At 40.0% G+C, this 23,853-nt stretch overlaps 1 protein-coding gene across 1 annotated transcript in view; it reads left to right on the top strand.

Annotated features, from left to right (window-relative positions):
* Positions 1-23,853, top strand: part of LOC126277995 (T-complex protein 1 subunit theta) — a 90,758-nt gene that overhangs the window by 40,102 nt on the left and 26,803 nt on the right. Inside the window, exons 3-5 of the mRNA XM_049977669.1 lie at positions 11,558-11,756; positions 18,294-18,355; positions 18,431-18,568. Of these exons, the coding sequence (XP_049833626.1) occupies positions 11,558-11,756; positions 18,294-18,355; positions 18,431-18,568 (399 nt within the window). The remainder of the gene's footprint in view (positions 1-11,557; positions 11,757-18,293; positions 18,356-18,430; positions 18,569-23,853) is intronic.

The raw sequence follows: 23,853 nt of genomic DNA, 5'->3' as shown, positions 1-23,853 counted from the left end.
TCGAACATCCATTGGGTGAAGAAAAATCCTCCGTTCTTCGTTTACAACGTTTATGGACAGTTTCTTGCTTGATGATTCCCAAGTGGTTTCAAATATGTACCAGTAAATGCTTGGGATTTAGTGTAAACAACACATACAACAAGTGTTCTTGCTGTTGATGAGCTATTGTTGACGTTAATTATGTGGCTTATTTGAATCACAGTGTTCCTTTTAAACAACTTCCTATAACAGACTCTTTACACTTATCGTTGATTATTTTCCTTTACTTTCATCACATTTTTCCACTTTACACATCTACATTATTTTCATAGCTCCTATTGATATTACTCCACATAGCTCCACAGCTCATGACAGAAAAAAAAGAAAACCACATATTCATGCTTGAATGGAGGAATGCAAATTGTTAAAACTGCAGTGCCCATCAAATGTTAATCTGGTCGCAAAAGGACTTGGTGTGGTGTATATGGCACCCTCACAGCTGCCTACACTGCATGATACAGGCATTATGGTTATTTGGGGCACTTCGCAGAATTACATCGGAGTGCAACAACAGTAATAGTTACCTTCATGTGAGCTGTATGTCTAGCTGTTTTTGGTCTAGTGCACTCCACGTAAAGAGAAATCTAATGAAATTTCCTGGTAGATTAAAACTGTGTGCCAGACCGAGACTTGAACTCGGGACCTTTGTCTTTCGCAGGCATGTGCTCTACCAAGTGAGCTACCCAAGAACAAGTCGCAGCCCGTCCTCACAGCTTCAATTCTGCAAGTACCTCGTCTCCTGCATTCCAAACTTGACAGAAGCTCTTCTGCGAAGCTCTCGAAACATCCCTCAGGCTGTGGCCAAGCCAGGTCTCCACAATATCCTTTATCCAGGAGTGCTAGTTCTGCAAGATTTGCAGAAGAGCTTCTGTGAAGTTTGGAATGTAGAAGACAAGGTACTGGCATAATTGAAGCTGTGAGGATGGGTTGTGAGTCGTGCTTGGGTAGCTCACTTAGCAGAGCACTTGCCCACGAAAGGCAAAGGTTCCGAGTTAGTCTCGGTCCGGCACACAGTTTTAACCTGCCAGGAAATTACATACCAGCACACCCCCCGTTGTAGAGTGAAAATCACATTCCGGAGAAATCATAATGACTGTTGCAATACACAGCATTTGACACATTATTGCTGCTTTTGTTTTTCTCTGAAAAGGGTAGGTTGCTATTCACCATTTAGAGAACATGAGTCACAGGTGCGCGTGCCCATACACACACACACACACACACACACACACACACACACACACACACACACACACACACACACAGTCTCTGTCCATGTGGCCAAATGGCAGCAGCAATCTGGTGTGGATGGTAGAGAGTTGGGTTGGCAGTGTGGGGTGGGGGAAGCTGTAGGGCAGCTTGTGGGAGTGTGCGGGGATGTGTGTTTGGACAGGGTAGGACTGCTGGGTGCAGTTGGATGGTTTTGGGAGGGGGATGAAGGAGAGTGGAAGAGGAAGACTGTAGAAGAGGGTAAAAGGATCAGTGGATGGAATAGAAGGCTTGAGTGGGAGCAGGGAAGGGGATAGGTAAGTGGAGGACAGGGACTAGTGAAGGTTCAGGTCAGAGGTTACTGGAGTGTAGGATATATTGCAGGAGTAGTTCCCACCTGTCCACTTCCAAAAAACTGGTGTTGGTAGGAGGGATCCAGATGGCACAGGGTGCATAGCAACCGTTGAAACACATTGTGTTGGGCAGCACGTGCAACAACTATGTGGTCCAGCTCTCTCTTGGCCATTTATGGAATTTGACAGCTTGTTAAGCCATTTATGGAATTTGACAGCTTGTTAAACCATTTGTCTATTCCTCATTTCAGTGTACGACGAGAGACAGCCGAAACCCTGACAGAAATGTGCTTCAGTTGCTCCAATCCGGGTGATGCTGACTCATAAAGTGAGTGCTCCTTTATGGCCAGATGATTGGTTTGTGGGAGATGACTGGAGAGACAAGGCACATGAGACACGGGAGTCTGTTTCTGTATGAGTTTGGGGGGATGATTTCAGTCTGAAGGCTCCCTTGAGACCCTTGGTATATTTCAAGAGGGACTGCTTATCACTGCAGATGCGACACCGTCAGGTGGCTAGATGTATGTGAGGGCCTACTTGGAATTGAATGGTTGGCAGCTATTGCAGTATGTGTGTGTCTGATGGTATGTAGGTTTAATATGGACAGAGGTACTGATGTAACCATCTGTGAGGTTGACGTCAACATCGAGGAAGGTGGCTTGTTGGGTTGAGGAGCACCAGGTGAGGCAAATGGGGGGAGGGGGGGGGGGGAGGGGAGGAGGAGGAGGAGGAGGAGGAGGAGGAGGAGGAGGAGGAGGAGGTGGTGGTGGTGGTGGTGGTGGTGGTGGTGGTGGTGGTGATGATGATCTGTAGGAACATGGATATGGTGTCCTCAGTCTTGGTCCATATCACGAAGATGTCATTAATGAATCTGAACCAGTGAGGGGTTTGGATTCTGGTGGTTAGGAAGGATCCCTCTACATCACCCATGAATATAATATTGACTCAAATGTAAGCCTACCTTGGATGCAAGCTGCACCCTAGAAATGAGAACTGAAAAAAAAAAAATACTTGTTGCACAGTACAACTGCTGTTAACCAAACTAAAGGGGAGGTGAGGAAGCCATGTGGGGTAGCAGTTTTTTCAGTTCTGCCGTGAACATCTTATAAGTGCTACATTATTTTGTTTTATAATATTACAATATGTACTTTTGAAAGGTTTCGAAGGAGAAATACTGTTTGCTATTTCTTGATTCATGATTTCTTGCGAATCGTCCACAACAATCCATTCATCAACTTTGCATGTATCTAAGTCTTTGCGATCAGGAATTCTTTTTACTATTTCTGTCATGTCTTCGAAATTTTTCTAAGTCCTCTCCTTTAAATGTGTCATACAGTTTTCCCTTACCCCTTGAAGAGTTTCTGCTTTCACATTATTCCATGCTTGGGCAAACCAGTGAACTACTGTACATGTTACATATTTTTACTGCATTCAACACTTGATTCACATTTTTGTTTTGCATGTCGACATCTTGCAGGGGGTTTCTCATACACCGCTCATGGTAGTGCAGATTAAATTTTACTATTGTGCCTTGATCCAGTGGCTGAATTAGACTGGTAACATTTGGGGGAAGGAAACACACAACAAATCAACACTATTTAACTCACAAGGATATGCAGGTGCACAGTCATTTAATATTTGCTTTTTTAGGAAGACCTTTTTTAGGTAAAAACTTAACTTTCTGTAGAACTGATCACTAAAACATTCAACCAATAGTTAGCAACACATTCAAGGTGTTTTTTGGGTTTTGTAAAAAGCTGGTAATGTATTTTGGGAATATCCTTCAACATTTAATGTTTCTAAACTTTCTGATACACACTCTAAATGTGCCAGAATTGTTTGATGCCAAAAGAACAGTTTTCCATTTTCCCATGTTGTCTCCTGAGGCAGACATTTCTTATAAGGAAGTTAAGAATCTTGTGGGCATCACCTGAAAATCATCATCCATTTCATCGACACTGTAAATATGGCTCTTGTGTAGCCTCAGCTGGTAATCTTCAAACTCTTTCAAAATATCAATTGCATCTGGATCTACAGATAACTTTCCTCCACATACATTAAATTGCCAAATGCCTTATCTGGTTTCAAACCTGTCTAACCATCCAGGTATCATTTTAGCTTTTTCTTGCATTGTTGAGCCACAGAAAGGCAAGCCTTTTTTCCAGATAGAGCCCTGCTTGCTTTTTCAAGTCAAATGCTTTCAGTGTTTTTCTGCAAAGGTTTTTCACAGCTTTCTCTTGAAATTTAGGCTTCACCCTTTCCGCCATATTGCAGTGCCTGTGGTGTTGAGAAGTTCAATGCAATGTTCCTTCAGACATGCATGCAATAAGTGAGAAATCAGGGTTAGAGTCCTGGTCCGACACAAATTTCCATTGTCGTTATTCCATTATCCAGCTGATAGTTGTCTATATCTGCAACTGCAAATACATATCTTGTAGCTCTATAATTAACCACAACAGTTTTCAATAAATTTTATTTCTCGACTTCTTTTATAGCAACTAATTTATCAATGAAAGTAATTGCAACCCACTTCGGCTTATTCGACATAGTGCAGTAATAAACATGCAACAGAAGTAAAGTACTTCACTGCAATGTTGTAGTCAGTGTAGCCAGATTGACTGGTGAGTTGGTAGCTGAGGAAGCAACTTAAGGTCAGGCACCCACTCTCCCCATCAGCTATAGCTCAGAATACTGTTAACCTTGAATTATTTCCATGCAGTAAAATATTAATTTTTGGGTTTGTGATTTTTGAAGATGTTTTGAATGATCTTAGTTTCAGGTCAGAACCTGGTTAACTGAGGCTTTGCTATAATTTGCATGGAATTAAGATTAGTCTGCTGCACACTTAAAATTGCTGTTACATTGCTGACAGTAACAGAAGTCAGAATTCATGATGCCTATCAAAATATTTCAAGTGGAACTAGGGCAGCTGGAGTCATAAGACTTTCACAGATTGTACCGCTACTCGTGTTTCACACGTCAGTCTTTCCATATCCCATGAATGTCTTCTGAAGTATTTTTTCTTTCAGTAATGTAGTGTTCTCATCCAAGAAAGTTACATTTTGGCTTGACAGGGTGTCACATTTGATTTAAGGGATGTAAATTTGGCAAAGAGCAATCTACATATTCAAGACACTGATTTGTGTCCCCTCTGGAAGGATTGGATTGGGTACTTTGTTAGAATACTTTAACATTTCTACACTATCATTTCCAGCACAAGTGACCTGTACCAAGTGTGAACTGTAGTTATTGTCATAACTTTGGAGAATCTTTGTCCTGCGGCGTCTCTTATGTGTCTGTGTTGTTCGACTATGTATGGTGTGTCCGTCTAAAATACAAGGGGGGCATAATTAGAAACTACAAATGTGTGGGCCATGAGCAGTGATGCCATGGGCAAGTCTTGCTGGACCGTATTCTGGAACACAGCTGGGATTTTTCATGTTTTCTTTTGTGGTCAGTGAAATTCTAGTATAAAGCCTCTGAAGGTCATCAGCTTCTTTCACCATCTAGGAGAGCACTACTCTTTTTTTTCCTCTCTCTATGGGGAAAGAGGCTCACAAAGGCTTATGGTAAACCGGACAGACACGTGCTATGGAGAAACCCCAATAAAGAGGCAAACAAGAATACAAATTTAAAGCCCATAACAGAACAAAAATATGTGAATAACTATCACATAAATGCATGTGTAAACACACACACGTGTGTACGCGCGTGCGCGCGCGCAAACCAATGTCTTCTTGTTAGTAGTAGCATAGGCTCACTGACTGGCTGGAGGGATACTGTCACATATCTACAAAGAAAATTACTGGTAAAAGAAAAGCAGAAGTTAATACAGAAATTTTATGGAACTATCATAAACATGCATGTACTGTTTTAACCATCACTCAGACGATTGTCATCATCACTTGTTTCCTTGCCGCTACTCTCTCTTCATAGAGAGCATTGTCCTCTAACCATCGAATGCATTAGAAACACAGCATTTTTAAATGCGTACTGGACAGTTTTATTTGGAATACCTTCCCAAGATTGGTCAATCCACTCAAGATTGCATGCGTAACACATCCTGTAGGCATTAATTGCATATTTTCTTTCATTAGCCATTGCATGTACATATTTTTAAGTTTTTCCGTAAATGGTTTGTTTAAACAAACATGTAATGGCTTTATAATTGACATCATCCCTTCTGGAATTACAACCAAATCCATTCCACCCTTTACTAATCTTCTCTTTACAGTCACAGTAGTATGACCTGCACATGTATCTAGTACAAGCATGTTTGGCAAAACCTAACAAGGCACCAGGACATAGTTGTCATAGAAGTTTAATCCAATCTGATACCATATCTTCTGTGAACCAGCCATTTTTGGTTTGCACAAACAATAATGTGTTTTGGAAATACATCAGACTTACATAAAGTCTTGTGTTATAAAACAATGAATGTTGCAGTTTGTGACAACTGGCTGTGTAAGCGAGCTTGACAGATATGCGCTGCTTTTCACCAGCTGCGGGCAGCATCTTGACATATTTGTTCCCTTCTGCTTCTACTGTGTATTTTGTTGGCATATCAAAATACAACGGAACTTTGTCTACATTACCTGTGTGACCAAGAAGATAATTATTTTTGGTGTGCAGTCTGATTGTGAAACGCTGATATTAGAGTTTTTCCATGTAGTTTTGTGACGGCAGCTTCTGTGCAGTGGGCTTAAGATGAGAAAATCACCAACGTTTCACAAAACAGGCAACTCAATTTTAGGCTTCATTTGAAATTTGTGATTTTCTGCTGACAAGCAACTTGGGTAATTTCTACACTCACGGTAAGCATTTCTGTCACTGCCCCCTCACAAAATAATTCAACACAACTTGTAACACATAATAGCAGCCACATTTTTTGCCCAAAAAATGTACTTTTATTTCTGGAACAATCAAAAAGTTGTTCCTTTCAATGTCTCGAGTTAACTCATCGATCCTGGATCATGGACATGGAGCACAATTTGATGTTTTCTCATTGAGAGAAATAACTTCCTTTTTCGGCCTTGCAGTATGGTGAACATTCTTCATGATGGGCTAAAACCTGGCACTTCACAAAAGTGCTTAAGTAGACAGAAACTGAGGGTGAAATCCAGATGTACTGTTTGCAAATGTTGTAAAGAGCCCTGTTCTCATTGGTCCAGAGGTCAGTGGAATAAACACAAATGAAGTTAACTGGAGGAGGGGAACTAGGCTTGTGCCCTGCGGAGCGGAGAACAATATGACTTGTATTGATTTTCTGTTATGGTAGAAATATCTCACAGAAGTAACAAGATTCCGTGAAAGCTCATTCATAAGGGTGCTCATGTTCAAATGTGGAACTTATTTCTATTCATGAATATGAAATTAAGGCAGTGAAACACTTACTATTGTCGCATCATGAATATTGATAGCAGAGAGAAATAGCTTGACTACAACAGGAACTATCGAAGTGTTAATCTTTACTTACCATGTTTGCCAACTACTTGCAAGTTTCTTAAAAAGGTCCAGTTTGATTGTGTGTGTGTGTGTGTGTGTGTGTGTGTGTGTGTGTGTGTGTGTGTGTGTGTACGTATTTATTTTCATTGCTATGAACATTTGAAAAACTGCTAAATTCAGAGATGAGCAATATTAAATTTTAATTCCCCCGTCATAAAGTAATTAACATTAAATACTCAAAACACTAACACAACAGCTTCTGTGGCAAAATAACTACTTACAGGCAGCTTCTAGTTACATTTTTCAGAACTTCCTTAGGCTTTGCTCATGAAACTAAGCTGCAGCCACATTTTCGGATTGCAAAAATCGGGGAAAAAAGGTTGGCTTGCGTTTGGGTGAATACTTGTAGGTTGGCGTGGGGTGATGTTATGTGGGCACACGTTACTGTACCACTGATTTGTTCGTAGTTGATGCCTTCAAAGGAGAAGTAATGGTGGTTAAGGATGCCGTTGTTCATGGTGGCCAGGAAGGAGGTTGTAGGTTTGGAGTCAGTCGGGCTTTGTAGTAGTAGTAGTAGTAGTATTCAATGGTGGCAATTCCATGGGCATTGGGATGTTTGTGAGACGAAGATGGCACTAACACTTATGAGCAGGGTGCCATGTGGTAAAGCAAAAGGAACTATGGTGATTTGTAGAAGAAATACTTGGTGTCTTCTGTACAGTAGGTTACAGGTAATAGGCTGAAGGTGTATCACCAACTAGAGCAGAGATTGTCTCAATAGGAGCACAGTAACCAGCCACAATGGGGCCTCTAGGGTGGTTGGGTTTAGGGACTTCAGGAAGCAGGTAAAATGTAGCACTCGGGGAGTGTTGGAGTGAGGTTGGCTCAAGGGAAAGGTTCTGGGATGAACCTAAGGATTTGAGGAGGAGCTAGGAATCCTATTGCATTTTGAATGTGGTCACCGTGACAGGAGTTGTAGGTGGATGAATCTTGACAGCTGGCAGTCCTTCCAGCAGTTAATCCCTGTGGTTCAGAAACAACAGTAGTGGAGCCCTTGTCACCAGGATTATAAGGTCAGAATTAGTTGGTAGGTGGTGGATTGTTTTTCCCTCTATGGATGTAAGATTGCTTTCCATGTTGAGGTGTTTGCGGAAAGATGGTGAGACAAGATTTGAGGGTAAGAAATTCTGGAATACTAACAGGGGGTGATTTGGTGGTAGTGGAGTGGATCACAATTCGATGGAGTGAACAGAGTCGAGCATGATTCAGTATCAGTTTTGGGTCGAGTCTGATTGGTGGGAAAAGGAAAGGTCAGTAACAAGTCAGCATGATTGAATTTGGGAGTGGGGCAAAAGGTAAGGCCCTTGCAAAGGACTTATACTTTTGTGGGACTATGGCTTTTTCAGGAAAGATTCATTACTGTTTGGGTTGAGTTATGTGTGGTGGTGGTAGGGAGCTAGTGTATGGTAAATGCAGTAGGTTTGAGTATCAGGGTTTGTTGAGTAAGAGGCAATGTGGGATGCTTAGGGGCTTACATAGAGGGGGTGGTTAGTGGTAGTACAAGGTGGGAGTAGGAAGTAAATGGTTGAAGTTTCTTGAGGGGGGCATTGTGCTTGCCACGCTGTTTCCATGATGGCAAGAGTTCCAATGTGAAAGATGGGATGCAGGAATTCGGGATTGCAGAGCAGGAGAATTTTATGGATGGAGGGGAGATATTGCAAGCAATTTTGAGTCAGATTCACATGGTTTTGCAAGACTAGTGTGGTATGGCCTATTGATTGATGTAATTTGAAAGATAGTGGTTGCATTCATTGATGGATAATTTGATAGTCAGGCCATTTGATGCTGTTCCACATGTTAGGCAGCAATGCAGGAACAGTGTGTTCTGGCAGGGATATGAAATTTTTTGCTATTGGCACAGGTGGAAGGTGCAAGGAGCCATAGTAGGGAATGAAAACAGTAAAAATCTGTAAAACACACGGGAAAAACTCGGAAAAATATTTAAAATTATGTGGGAAAAACTCAAAGGGTGGAATGGATAAAGTATTTTGGACTTGGGACGTTCACATGCTTTATTTCTTCATTTATGGTCCTCAGTGTCGATTTACTGCGTTGCTACACTGGCTGAAAACAGGGGTGGAAGTTCAACACTGATTACTATAAATTATGTAGCCAACAGTTGCACAGTTGCGTTTCATAATTATTTACTTTCACTGTTCACAACCTCCCCCCCTCCCAATAATACACAGTTATGTGGCCAGTTAACTATTGGAAAATTTTGACAAGCCTCATTAATAGTTTGCAAGCATACATCAGCATACTGCTACAATAGTTTATTGTTGAATATCTGAGCAGTAAAAACCTAACTACACAGTTCTTGCAGAATAATACGGTATGCATTGAACAGACACTGTCATTGTTTTAACACATGGCGTATTCATCATAAACTTATTTCACAGTTAAGTTGAATCATTATGGTTATTCTAACCAATACGGGTTCCTTGTGTGAAACTTGGCCGTGGACTATCTCTGGACCAAAAAATGGACCTTTGTATATCATCACAGTAATAGGCACTTAAACTAGAATACTGTTAGTTGTTCCTCCAAATGTTTAAATTTATTATAGAATTTATATTTGTTTGTAAGTGAACAATAGAATTTAAGTTGAGACAGTTAGTGATTTCGCCCAATAACATAAGATATTAACTAGGAATAGTCAAAATAAATTAGAAAATCAATTACATACATAAAACTAAGCTCAAAATTAGATCTGTTGTTATATTCTTTAAAACTGAGGGCCAACATTTTTGTTTTATGAAAAAGTTGATTACACTCGTGTATCTTAATGGTAATTAGATGTGAAAATATGAATTTTAAGGAGGCAGATGGCAAAACAAGAGGGGAAGTAAAAATACACTATGTGATCAAAAGTATCCAGACACCATCAAAAACATACATTTTTCATGCATTGTACTGCCAGGTATCCATATCAGTGACCTCAGTAGTAATTAGACATCGAGAGAGCAGAATGGGGTCCACTGCAGAGATCACCGACTTCGAACGTGGTCAGGTGATTGGGTGTCACTTGTTATACGTCTGTATTTCCACACTTGTAAACATCTCTAGGTGCACTGTTTCTCATGTGACTCTGAAGTGGAAACATGACAGGACACGTGCAGTACAAAAGCTTACAGGTTGACCTCATCTGTTGACTGAAGAGGGTCGTAATGTGTAATAGGCAGACATCTATCCAGACCATCAAACAGAAATTCCACACTGCATCAGCTCCACTGCAAGTACTATGACAGTTAGGCGGGAGGTGAGAAAACTTGGTCGAGCAGCTGCTCAGAAGTCACACATTACGCCAGTAAATGCCAAACGACACTTTGCTTGGTGTAAGGAGCATAAAAATTGGACTATTGAACAGTGGAAAAATGTTGTGTGGAGTGACAATTCATGCTACACAATGTGACGATCCAATGGCAGGGTGTGGGTATGGTGGGTGAATGCCTGGTGAATGTCATCTGGCAGCATGTGTAGTGCAAACAGTAAAATTTGGAGGCGGTGGTGTTAATGGTGTGGTTATGTTTTTCATGGAGGGGGCTTGCACGCCTCATTGTTTTGTGCGGCACTATCACAGCACAGGCCGACATTGATGTTTTAAGCACCTTCTTGCTTCCCACTGTTTAAGAGCAATTCGGTGATGGCGATTGCATCTTTCAACATGATCGAGCACCTGTTCATAATGAACGGCCTGTGGTGGAGTGGTTACATGACAAAAACATCCCTGTAATGGACTGGCCTGCACAGAATCCTGACCTGAATCCTACAGAACACGTTTTGGGATGGTTTGGAATGCCGACTTTGTGCCAGGCATCACAGACCGACATCAGTACCTCTCGTCAGTGCAGCACATTGTGAAGAATGGGCTGCCATTCCCCAAGAAACCTTCCAGCATGTGATTGAATGTATGCCTGCGAGAGTGGAAGATGTCATCAAGGCTAAGGGTGGGCAAACACCATGTTGAATTCCAGCATTACCGATGGAGGGCGCCACAAACTTGAAAGTCATTTTCAGCCAGGTGTCCATATACTTTTGATCACATAATGTATCCCAGCTTGCTTTGTCACAGAGTTCCCCTTTTTTCAGTCTTTATTCTGTCATTAGCAACAGTGTTCCAGACAAGTGAAATTGGAATATTAGAGTCTGTAAAATCCTTGTTGGGCACTAGGCAGATTACAGCTAGGTTATTTGTGAAAAAGAGTGAGCCTTTACTTCCTACTGTTTTGCCATATTAACTTTGACTGCACTCTATTGATGTTTGTCAGTGTCTTTTGTGGCTTGTGGTTGCTACCAGTTTGCCACTCTTTCTTTAACTGCAAACAAGTAATTGTTTTTTGATCACTTGTGGAACATCTGTTGGTTTTCAGAAATTTTTCATCAGCAGTTCCAGCAATCTGATAAGATGACCTATATATAAATATAAATTTTTGTATCTCAATTATTTACAGGGCTTAACCTCATCAGAAATTGTTGATGGATATGAACTTGCCTTGGAGAAGGCATTAGAAATCTTACCAACACTCACATGTTACGAAATTAAGGATTATAGAAAAGAGGAAGATACAGCAAGAGGTATTAAACCAGCAATAATGAGCAAGCAGTATGGAAATGAAGATTTCCTTACAAAGTTAATAACAAAGGCTTGTGGTAAGTTTTATGCTAAATATTAACAGTATATCTTAAAATTGCGGACTTGTGTATGTGTGTGTGAGGGGGGGGGGGGGGGCGGGCGGAGGTGATTTCAGATACTGGATTCATATTTTGGAGGAAGCAATTCAGAGGTGGGCTGCTAGATTTGTTACTGGTAGGTTTGATCATCCGAGTGTTACGGAAATGCTTCAGGAACTCGGGTGGGAGTCTCTGGAGGAAAGGAGGCAGTACAATTGTACTGCCGCCAACTTATATTTCGCGGAAAGACAAAAAAGATAAGAGAGATTAGGGCTCGTATAGAGTCATTTTGCCCTCATTCTGTTTGGGAGTGGAACAGGGACAGAAGATGCTAGTTGTGGTAAGAGGTACCCTCCGCCACGCATTGTATGGTGGATTGCAGAGTATGTATGTAGATGTAGAATAGTGTTCAAATCCCCTTCCTGCCATCCTCTTTAGTTTCATGGTGTTGATAATTTTCTTTGGGCAAAGGCCAGGAGGTAGCTACAAGTTTATAGCTTAAACGAATCACATAACATTATTTATTTATATATTTTTGTTGTTTATGGAATCATAGCAGTATGTGTTTCGAACTTAACTTCGTATGGTGCCTAACACAAGAAGTCTGTATGCTGTAGAATTAAAATGAAATGTATCTTAACTTAAGCTGTTGTAGCTGTCTGTTTGCTGTTTGTAGTTTTGTCCTTTACCAGCTGCTGGGCTGCCTTGACAGCTGAAATGTGAGTGGTGGGGGTAATGGTGACCGGCTCTGTTCTACCTGCATGTCCTGCCATTTAGTTGTGATGGATTGTTGGACGGGTAAACATTGTGACTAAGTGGTTAAAGCGTGTTATACGAATGGTGAGAGTTTGGTGAAAATGCGACGTGCTTTTCGATGCCATTTCAACCGCGCAACAGGCCTTTTACCTTGGATAACGCAATTCGTTTGTGGATAAACCACCTTGAACAAACTGGATCAATGTGCAAAAACCATTCGAACCCCTCAAAACATCGCTGCTGTTAAACAGGCAGTACTCAGAAGTCCACAACGATCTGCCAAGCAACATGCTGTATTTCTTGGAATAAGTACCACTTTGGTGAGAAAGATTCTTCATCAAGATTTACATTTTCACCCATACAAAATACAAATTGTGCAATCTCTCAAACCAAGTGACTATCAGAAACAGTTACAATTTTGTGAGGCAATGACCAGAAGACTTGAAGAAAATGACGACCAAGTAATCCACTTGTGGAAGCGATGAGGCGCATTCCCACCCCTCTGGTTTTGTTAATAAACAAAACTTAAGATACTTGTCGGAGGAAAACCCTGGCGCACGTCATGAAATGCCTCTTCATGCTCAAAAAGTGACCGTTTGGTGCGCAATGTAGGCAAGAGGAATCATAGACCCATTTTTCTTCGAGGATCTTAATGGAAGTGCTGTGACTGGTAACTCTGTGCGTTATGTTACAACGATCCAAAATTTTCTTATGCCAGAACTCTCCTGTTTTCCAGTGAATGAACACACAATGTTCCAAGAAGATGGGGCAACAAGCCACACTGCAAGAGTTGCCATGAATGCTGTGAATGCTTTGTTTCCAGGCAGCGTCATTTCCCGAAACGGGGATATCCCTTGGCCCCCCTCGCTCTCCATATTTGACAACCTGCGACTTTTTTCTATGGGGTTACTTAACAACAAGAGTTTTTCAGAACGATCCACCCAGATCTATCCCAGCCCTAAAACAATGAATTCGGGACGAAATTGAAGGAATACCAGTCAGTATGCTGCAAAATGTCATGGGAAACTTCCAGGCCTGGCTGCAGAAGTGCATAGATTCCAATGGAGGACATGTGGCAGATGTTATATTCAAAAAATAATTTTTTCACTTATTGTACAGTAAGTGGCTACCTTTGTACTTTATACTTATAACCATTAAATTCTTAAATAAATTTTCTTTAAGAATTAGTTACTTATTTAAATCTTCTTGTTTCACTGGCTAACTCTGTAGTATGGAAGGGTGCTAATGGAAAAATAAATATTTTAATGGAAAACCTTGCTGCAAAACAAATAATGGGAAGCACGAAGGTTAACAACTCATCTATACTAGAAGCACTCAGTGGTCATAGACACATGGCTAAAAAGTTAAAGAATTCATGGTCTTGTAGTGATATGGTTTTAAAATCTTCATGGGCCTCCATCTGTGTCAGCTGTTCAGCTAAAATATGCCAGTTTGTGAAGCCTGTGAAAGGTAATCTAGCCTTCACTACTCTCAGCATTTACAGTGTACACAATATTGGTTTTGGAACTGCCTAAGCATGCTAGGCCAATAACTAATAACAGCATCATTAAATATGGATATTTGCAACTGAGTGCAGTGTGTAACCCTGCCATCGAGAGTACAATGTAACTCCCAGTGGTGTACTAGTTTGGACAGTGGCTGAGAACAAATCTTCTCAAAGCTCCTATGTGTATAACTAGTTGATATGGCTAGAAGTCCGATCATATTTTGTTGAAGACTGAAAAGTATTGTGCACATTCTGTTACATATATAAATTATAGAGTGCAGCAATCAGTTGTCCCTTTTTTAGATTTTATTATGCAGATCCAGATTTCGGCTAGTAGCTACCATTCTCAGTACTAAAAATGCAAGAAGTACGTAGTTAGATGATGTAATAAAATGTTACAACTAATGGCATAACTTACATGGATTGTATATTGCATACCACTATTTTCTATTCTTAATGCATGTCAGTCCCTCTGAATGGAGGGTAACCTTCTGTTACATTGTTCTAGTTGCCTACATTTTAATTTCACTCCTACTCTACTGGTTGGGGGGGGGGGGGGGGGGGGGAGAGGAGAGGGGTGTTCTGTTGCATGAAGTTGGTGAGATGAGAAGAGGGCAAGAGAGAGAGAGAGAGAGAGAGAGAGAGAGAGAGAGAGAGAGAGAGAGAGATGGAGGGGAAGTAACTAATGGAGAGAGAGGGAGCAGGAGACAGGATACGAATGTAATGTGGCTGAGCTTGCTCTGGTGTAGGCAGGGAGATTTGGGTATAGCACACAATGAGACTGAGGAGAGGATTGGGAGTGGGAGGTAGAACAGAGGAAGTAGACTGCAGAGAGGAGAGTGAGAGTGCAAAATGTGTGTAGGGGGTGAAGGGGTCAGGAATAGAGATGGGTGTGCTGTAGGTGTGATCATTGATAAAGGTCAGGAGGATTGTGGAATTGAAGGGTGTATTTTGAAGACTGTTTTTGCCTATGTAATTCAGAGAAGCTGGTATTGGATTTTGGAGGGGAGAGGGATGCAGGTGGCATGGGTTGTGAAGCAACAATTGAAGTCAGATGAGTTGTGCTCAGTAGCATGTTCTGCCACTGGATGGTCATTTCTGCATTGGGCTACAGTTTGGCAGTGGGCATTCATTTGTGTGAGAAGCTTGTGAACCCGCTACCCCCACCACCGCATGCACCCTCCCAGTCCACCACAGCCTCTTGGGGTCTAGTGGAGGGTGTGACCGCGCATATAAATGCACCGATCTCCGCGAATCTCAACACTTCACCAGAAGATGCGTAGTATGACACTTCATGAAATGAAATGTTGCGATATATCAACGCTACCACATGGCTGGAGATTTGAGAAACCTTCATCATTTGCTGTACAGCTGTTTCAAATGGTCTTTAAATAGCTTAGTCATCACCACATCTAACACTTGTTGTTGCAAAATCACACCTCCTGCAATGTCGATAAGATTTGTGTTTAATTTCAGGATTTCTACCTTCATTGCAAGTGTCAGATGCCCCTTGAAACACCAAAGATCAACATTCCATAATTCTTTAGAACAGCACCAGGCATCCTGCTCCTGACTATACAAAGTCATTTTATGACCAACTCATTGGTCATGCATCCTTTTCTGTCATAAGGAAATAGGACACCAGGCAGCAGTTTTTCCTTTTGCAAAGTTTTGCAGTTGAGGATGATACAGGGTTGTATATTCGTTCCATTGGCAAGTGCACACATCATCACAGTGATCCACGTTTCTCATTGCCCATAGGTTGAACCAATACACCCTTGGCATTTTTCTTTGCAGTCTTAGCAAAGAACATCCTTACAGGTAAGGATGTTCTGTTCTCAGTATGTTGCTGATACTCGACCAACTTAATCACATATGATGCTGGAAGACACTGAGCAAGGGATGTTCATCATCGCAGCACAAGTCCATTACATTGTGTCGTTCATGTACGCCACCCAGAGCTGGCTTTAAATTGAATACTACCATTCTTTGAGTATTTTTTGTGTGTCTGCTGTGGGCCACTGAAATCTTTCCTAGTCAGTTTCACATTATTCAGATGTCCTTTGCCCTTTTGCCACCTCCGAACATTGTCTTCCTTGACTTCTTACTTCCTTGAAGACTCACAATCCCCTGTAGCTTGTACATGCCAGACAACAATGATTTTGAAATGTGTAATAGTAATGCTTGCATTTTGTTGAAAACCTCTGTGCCGAACCCTGTTGTTCCACAACACAATCAGTTACACACTATGCAGTTCAGAAGTGGGATATCCAAAGACAAACAACTGATATTTAAAAAAATGCTGCATCAAATACTTCCTGCTATTGTACAACGATGCTCAAGGTGCCTGTGTATGTTTAGGGTTAAAGCAGTAGGCATGGCAGAGAATAGAGTTACAGCTTAATGGAAGCTTGAGGTTCCATTTGGTAAAGAAAAGACAAGACTCCACATTATGTGCTGCGAATGCAAAACTATTCCCTACTTCAAGGCACGAAAATTTGGGAAAAGATCCTTGTCTTGAATTTGGAGATATACAGTAAATGATATTGTCTACTTAAACAGTTTTTATGATTCTACAGTTTCAGTCCAGAAAGTTCAGTGAATGTGTGTATATTGCAAATGAATTGTTGGCTTGCATGAAGCAGCAGTCACTGTCATTCGAAATAATCCCCGTTGATGGTAATGCTCTTTTGGGAATGGCTGTCAAAGTTGTAGGGATAGCCTTCAGGTGGGTTGTAAAATTGTTGGATATTGAAAAGTCCAAAGACCCCTGGTCTTTCAGGGCTGTTTTCAGTATAGGGAACAAGAGTATTATATGAATGTGTGGTGTCTGTTCTTTTGGATGTGTGATACATATTATGCAAACTGAAGATGGAAGAGGGAGAAAGGAAAGGAAAGAGAAGGAACTATTGACATCAGCTGCATAGGGACGTTCGGTGGAATCAGTGGTGCTAACTGAAAATGCATAGTGTCTGTTTTTGTGTCTGAATGACACAACTCACCTTTTGGAAAAGAACTGCTGCACCAGAAGGGCATTGTGTGGCCAGGTATTGTCATGGAGAAGGGTCCAGCCACCTTGTTTGGTATAGTGGATTTGTTACAGCAGATGTTTCAATATTTCCACATATGTAGCATTGTTTAATGTAGTCCCCACAGGGAAGAATTATTTATGGATTAGACCCTCACAGTCAAAGAACATCATGAGCAGTGTCTCGATTGGGCATCACCAATTGCACACCTTCTTGCTTTTCAGCAAGCTTGAACTGCGCCACTTCACACTTCGGCACTTGCCTTTGGTGCCATACCGCAGGCACCAGGGCTAATCACCTGTGACGATGGCGATCGTGAAATATGTGCTTCAGTTAGTCGTGATGAGGTCTCTACAGGTGTATTTTGTTCTGGCTACAGAGTGTGAGGCATGAGTCTGGAACAAGACTTGCGTTTACCCAAATCCTGGGTCACTGTGAGGGGCCATCTCACGGCCAGTTCACCCCTCTTGGGCTGCCATTTGCACTGTCACATGATAATCCTGGGATGAAAGTGACTTCACTTTGTGTATGTTGTGCAGTGTTGGCGCAGTCACAAGCCAGCCAGTTCAGGCAGTCTCTATTGTCCCCCTTCCTTCTTGGAAGTGTTTAAACAACTCACAGAGTGAGTGAGTGAGTGAGTGTGTGTGTGTGTGTGTGTGTGTGTGTGTGTGTGTGTGTGTGTGTGTGTGTGTGTTGGGATGAAGGATTTGCTGGTGGCTCTGTCTTGTGACTGAGCCGTATGACGTCATTAATCACTTTCTGTACAAGTGTAAAACACTGATTTGTATTCTTTATTCTGATCACATACCATTCTTAAATCTAGTGTAAATATAAAAAATCAGAGTTTGTAGCTTGTGATGTTGCAGAATCTAGAACACAAAACATGTCAAATAAACATTATTGTTGAAAACATGGGATTTCACAATCTGATCCAGTGCATTACCCAGAAAACTATACAGTTAACATTCACTGAGAGTGCCTGATGATGATTAATAACAATCGTACCCTATGTTTGAAAGAATATGGGGCATCAGATGCTATGTTTGTTTTGAACGTCACACTCGGGAATGTCGATTGCCTTTGTTAAAACATATTGAAAACTTTTGTGAAATAGTGTGCTATTTTCATGTATTCTTATAACTGATTTTTTTTTTTTTTTTTTTTTTTTTTTTTTTTTTTTTTTTTGTTAACATGTATTATTGACATAAGTTCTGTATTTTTCAGTGTCAAATGTCCCTGAAAAGACTACCTTTAATGTGGATAACATCAGAGTGTGCAAGATTTTGGTAAGTTGTCATGTGTATTTAAATTTGACTAGGCATTATTAATGAATGCATTTACTTATGTACTGCTTGCTTTAGGGTTCGGGACTGCAAAATTCAGACGTTGTGCAGGGGATGGTATTTAAACGTACGGTTGACAGTGATGTTTTGAAAAAATCACCAGCCAAAGTGGCAGTATTTACGTGTGCAGTGGACATCATGCAGACAGAAACAAAGGTAATCCTCCTTTTCATTGAACTTCTTTCCTTCTCAGAAGTAGAGAAATACACCTGTAATAATTTCTGTTGGTATAACACTCATTATTAAGTGCAGTAGTGTAGTGTCAACGTTTAGAAAGAGTATATCTCTCTCTCTCTTTCTCTCTCTTTCTCTCTCTCTCTCTCTCTCTGTCTCTCTCTCTGTCTCTCTCTCTGTCTCTCTGTCTCTCTGTCTGTGTCTGTGTCTGTGTGTGTGTGTGTGTGTGTGTGTGTGTGTGTGTGTGTGGAGGGGGAGGGGAGGTGGCTAAGTAAAGACCAGCTTTTTTATTGCTGAGCAGGGAGATTTTGAGCAATGTTTTTTTATCCAGTGGAAGTGCGCTATGCAAATTAAGCAAGACACATTTGTCACACAAATAAAAAAGGCTGCAGTGATATTCGATCCGACATATACTGCAGCTATCGGCACAGTAAGCTGACATGCTGTCAACGAGCCACGGATCTCTTCTTTTTAGCGTAATGGTTGAATAGGCCTACCGTAGTAGAAGAATGAATATTAAACTGGAAACAGAGACTGGAAGGCACATCTACTTGCTTGTATAAAATATGCCAGTCAGCAGTCTCTTAGCTGAAAACTATAAACACACCAGGTGACGGTCGAAGTAATTACAAATAAATACATCCATTTTCAATATTTTTTACTATGACCATTTGTCTGTTTAAAGATTAGACTATTATAAAATGGAATCCTTTGAAGGAATGTGTAACCTAGAAAAGCCTACAACTGCACAATTTGTAGTGAATTAAGGCTTAAAATATTACCTGAACAGATCTAAATTAAAAAAGACATTTAACTCCATTTGGATTTGAAAGGTCGTGAAATACTCAACAATGTGGATTTCTCATATTTCAGCTGTTTCTACATGTTCAAAGAATGATTTTCAAAAGAAATGATATGATGAATTAATTTACAGCAAATCTTGAAATGTACTGTATTCTAACTATTAAAAAATATTGCTTGTATTTGACGATATAACAACCAAGCTGAAGCTCTGCAGACTGCTGGAGTTGTGAATACTGGCACTTCTGAACCTTGGCATGTGCAATGCTTCGTTCTTGGACTCTAAATGATTCAGCCTGGGTAATATTTTTGCTTCTATGTATATAGGGAGCACAGCATTGTATGTTAGTAAGACATGAGCTGCGGGAAAACCAGAACAGAAAAGAAGGAAAGCCTTTAAGATGTGATACTATAGATGAATATTGAAAATTAGTTGGAATGATAAGTTAAGGAATGAAGAGGTTCTCTGCAGACTCGGCAAGGAAAGGGACATGTGGAAAACACTGACTAGGAGGTACAGGACAACAGGACATCTGTTAAGATGTCGGGGAATAATTTCCATGGTACTAGGTGGGACTGTAGAGAGTAAAAACTGTAGAGAAAAACAGACCATAATACATCCACCAGATAACTGAGGACATAAAGTTGCAATTGCTTCTCTGAAGAGAAAAGGATGACTTCTAAGAGGAATTCGTTGTGCGCTGCATCAGACTAGTTGGAAGACTGATGACTAGATGACGTGGTGGTGGTGGTGGTGGTGGTGGTGGTGGTGGTGGTACGACTAATCAGCAATAATAAGTGCTAAATCATTTGTTTTTGTACACTGCAATAACTAACCTATAAATTTATTCATTTTCCCAAATGACTTAATGGATGGCAGGCTCTGAATGACAGTTATTGGTTGGTAGCTCAGTATCCTTTGTTCATGTGTTTCTGAACCGATGCAGATACGTCATACATGATTTGGTTGCTTTTGATTTATGATGTACATCAGTCAGTTTATATTTTAGTGTGGAGTTTCAACTGTTAAGTTCATAAGTATTCCTAGGCATTTTCTAAATTGTGCTTACACATGTTATACTTTGCTTCAGTTATACTGTATAACAATAACATACAGAGAAGTAAAGACAGCTTAGTTTATCAAAATAGTAGAGGATTTAATAGCAAGGTAGAAGAGCTTCTTGTCTGGAAAATTTCGAGCGTTCTGAAAGTATGACCCCTCTGCCTGTCTGTGCACGACGTAACCATATGTTAGATAAGTTACGTATAAAAGATTACACTAGTGCAGCTCTCTCATGCAAAAGTAATATAGGAAAAGGAGTTGTTACATACTTTGAGACAGCAAGCAAGTTCAAAAACATTGAGACAAGTAGATTTTGTAGTGATCAGCAAATTGAAGTATGTGCATGTGAATTAATGCTGAAAAATAGTTCACTTTTAAATATAACTGTTGAAAGATCCCCACTGAACATTTATGAGGAATTCCTTTTTTTGCTATCTGTTAGACAGCAGAAAGTCTGTGGTGATGGCAGTATAATTTCCTAAAGGATTCCAATAGGAAAAATGATCTTGCGATATGGATTATAAGATTTGATTTTAACTTTTCAACATGAGTGGATAAAGACAGTAGGACTCTAATTGATGAGGTTTTTATTGATGAAGCTCAAAGTAATAAAATAACTGTTTGTCCAGTAACAAATACTCTCTGATCATGATGCGCAGTTAGGATAGATAACATAGTGCTATACAGTATTGATACTCCTCATTGGAAATCAGTTTGAATAGTTAATGACTCCAGGACAAATATTTTTAAAATTAGTTTACAGGAGATGCTTCGAATGTAATTCACAATGAACCAAATGCTAACAGAAAATTTAATCTACTCCATGATAAATTTGTTTCATTATATAAAAAAAAATCTGCATAAGCTAATCATAAAGGACATTAAACACGCATGTAAAACACCATGGATCACTAGAGGAATAAAAGTATGCCGTGAAAGGAAAATGGAAATATATCTTTTGGCAAGAGCAAGTTGGAATCCTGCAGTAGTTGCACATCACAAAAACTACTCAAAATTACTAAGAAAGGTTATTTTAAAAAATCAAGGAATATGCACAGAATGTCAGAAATCAGTACTTCTGACAACAGACAAGGCCATGTGGAATGCGCTGAAATGAGACAGGACAACCAGCCTTACAACAAGATATCACCACTATTGAACTGAATGGGAGGGCTATAATTGAGGAGTCGCAGGTAGCAAACACATTTAATAAGCATTTTTTAAATACAGTATTATGCAAAGAAAAATTGTCACCATATAGCAGAGATGCTGAGTTGTAGATAGGCACAACAAAAAGACGGTCACAAAGCTTTCGGTCTGTAAGACCTTCATCAAAAAATCAAAAATAGATGACACACATACACACACACATTCACGCAAACGCAACTATCACGTATGTGCGATGAAGACCTAATGGGCTGAAAGTTTTATTTGTGAAAGTCTTTTTGCTGTGCCTATTTGCGACCCAGCTTCTTTGCTATATGGTGAGTGGTAACTTTCCTTTTCATAATATTGTTACATTCCGTCGTGGATTTTCCGTTTCATTTCTAAAATACAGTAGAAAGCATAGAGACAAACAGTTAGAGAAAAACCACAGCAGTTCATAAAATTCAGTCATATGAGTGTATCAACAACTTCTCCTCCTGAAATTAGAAAATGACAGATTCTCTTAAAAATAGCTCATCTGGTTTTGATATTGTTTCCATGTAATAAGCCCAGTCTTATCTGCAATATGTAATGCATAAATAACTCAAGGCATTTTTCGAGAGACGGAAATATGCCATTGTTAAACCCCTGTTTAACAAAGGTGGTAAGAGAGATGTCAATAACCACTGACTTGTTTCACTGCCGATATTATCCAAAATTTTTGAGAAGATGGTGTAGTCTAGAATAGTATCTTACCTTAGTACCCTGAGCAAATCACAGTTTGGGTTTCAAAAGGGTTGCTCTATTGAGAATGCCATTTACGTGTACTCACCAGATTTTACAAGCATTAAATAATAACATAGTACAGATATTTTCTGCGACCACTCTAAAGCTTTTAACTGTGTGAATCACAGTATTATCCTAGATAAATTGATGTTTCATTGAATTGATGGTATAGCCAACCAATGGGTAGTCATATCTGATCAAAGGAATACAGAATACTTAGTAATTCAAGGAGTATAGTTCAGGGGCATAATTCTGACTGGGGGGGGGGGGGGGGGGATTTCCACATATGGGGCTCCCCAAGGTTCAATTTTAGGTCCACCAGTGTTCCTCATACATGAAAATGATCTTACATCTAGTATACAACAAGCATGATTAATTCTTTTTGCAGATGACAGTGCAATCCAAGCATACACACAGGAGCAGAAGAAATGGTGAACAAAGTTCTTAAAAGTATCATTGACTGGTTTTCTGTGAAAGGTCTTGTTCTCAATTTTAAGATGACACAACATATTTAGTTCTTCACGTGATAAGTGTAACATACGGTGAGGAAACAATAAATGGGGTGGAAACTTCAAAATTCTTAGGGGTCCATGTTGATGAGAATTTAAATAGGAAAACAGAAACAAACAAACAAAAAAGACGCATTGTGGAACTCCTAAAACAACTTAGTCACATTTGCACTTAGAATCATTGCAAATATCAGGGAGAGAGAAATCAGTAAGTTGACATATGTTCATATTTTCATTCAATAATGTCGTATGGAATAATGTTCTGGGCTAGCTCATAGTCTTCATTACAGAAAAAAACATGGTGTAATAATAACATGTGGTGCTCACTCACGACCATTTTGTATGCCTCTGTGGGGTATTTTGACTACTGCTTCATAGTATATGTATTCCCTTATGAAGTTCGTTGTAAATAATACACTACAGTTCAAAAGGAACAATGAGGTACATAATTACAATACCAGAAAGAAAACTGCCATTCATTGATCCACGTAAAGCTTGTCTTTAGCACAACGCTGCAACAAAAATTTTTGATCTTTTTCCCAGTGATGTAAATTGTCTGACAGCTTAGTAAAATAAACTTATAAAGTTTCTCCTTGACAGTCGCTTCTTTTCCATAGAATAATACCTATTACTGTAATGTGTGAAAGGTGGTGGGTTGGAATTACTAACTTGCATCTGTATATGTTTTTTTTTCTTTTTGGAAAAAGAAACCCCCACAGACCCCTTAGAAATTTCAGAAACTAGCTGTGTGTACAAATTAATTTGGGATGTGAATGTAAAATGACTCTTTAACATCGTTACAATCTACCTTGCAAAATGATCCATGGAACATGTAAATAAAGAACTATCCAGTGTAGTGATACATTGTTGCCATGTTTACAAAATTCTCATATTCAGTATACCTTTAATCCATAATTTATCATTCTCTTCAAAAGAGTCAGATCACAACATTTGTCTTGTGC

This window comes from Schistocerca gregaria, chromosome 6 (genome assembly GCF_023897955.1).
Source record: "Schistocerca gregaria isolate iqSchGreg1 chromosome 6, iqSchGreg1.2, whole genome shotgun sequence".
NCBI lineage: Eukaryota > Metazoa > Arthropoda > Insecta > Orthoptera > Acrididae > Schistocerca > Schistocerca gregaria.
Note: the sequence above shows the minus strand (reverse complement) of the source record. Positions and strands in the feature narration are given on the sequence as shown.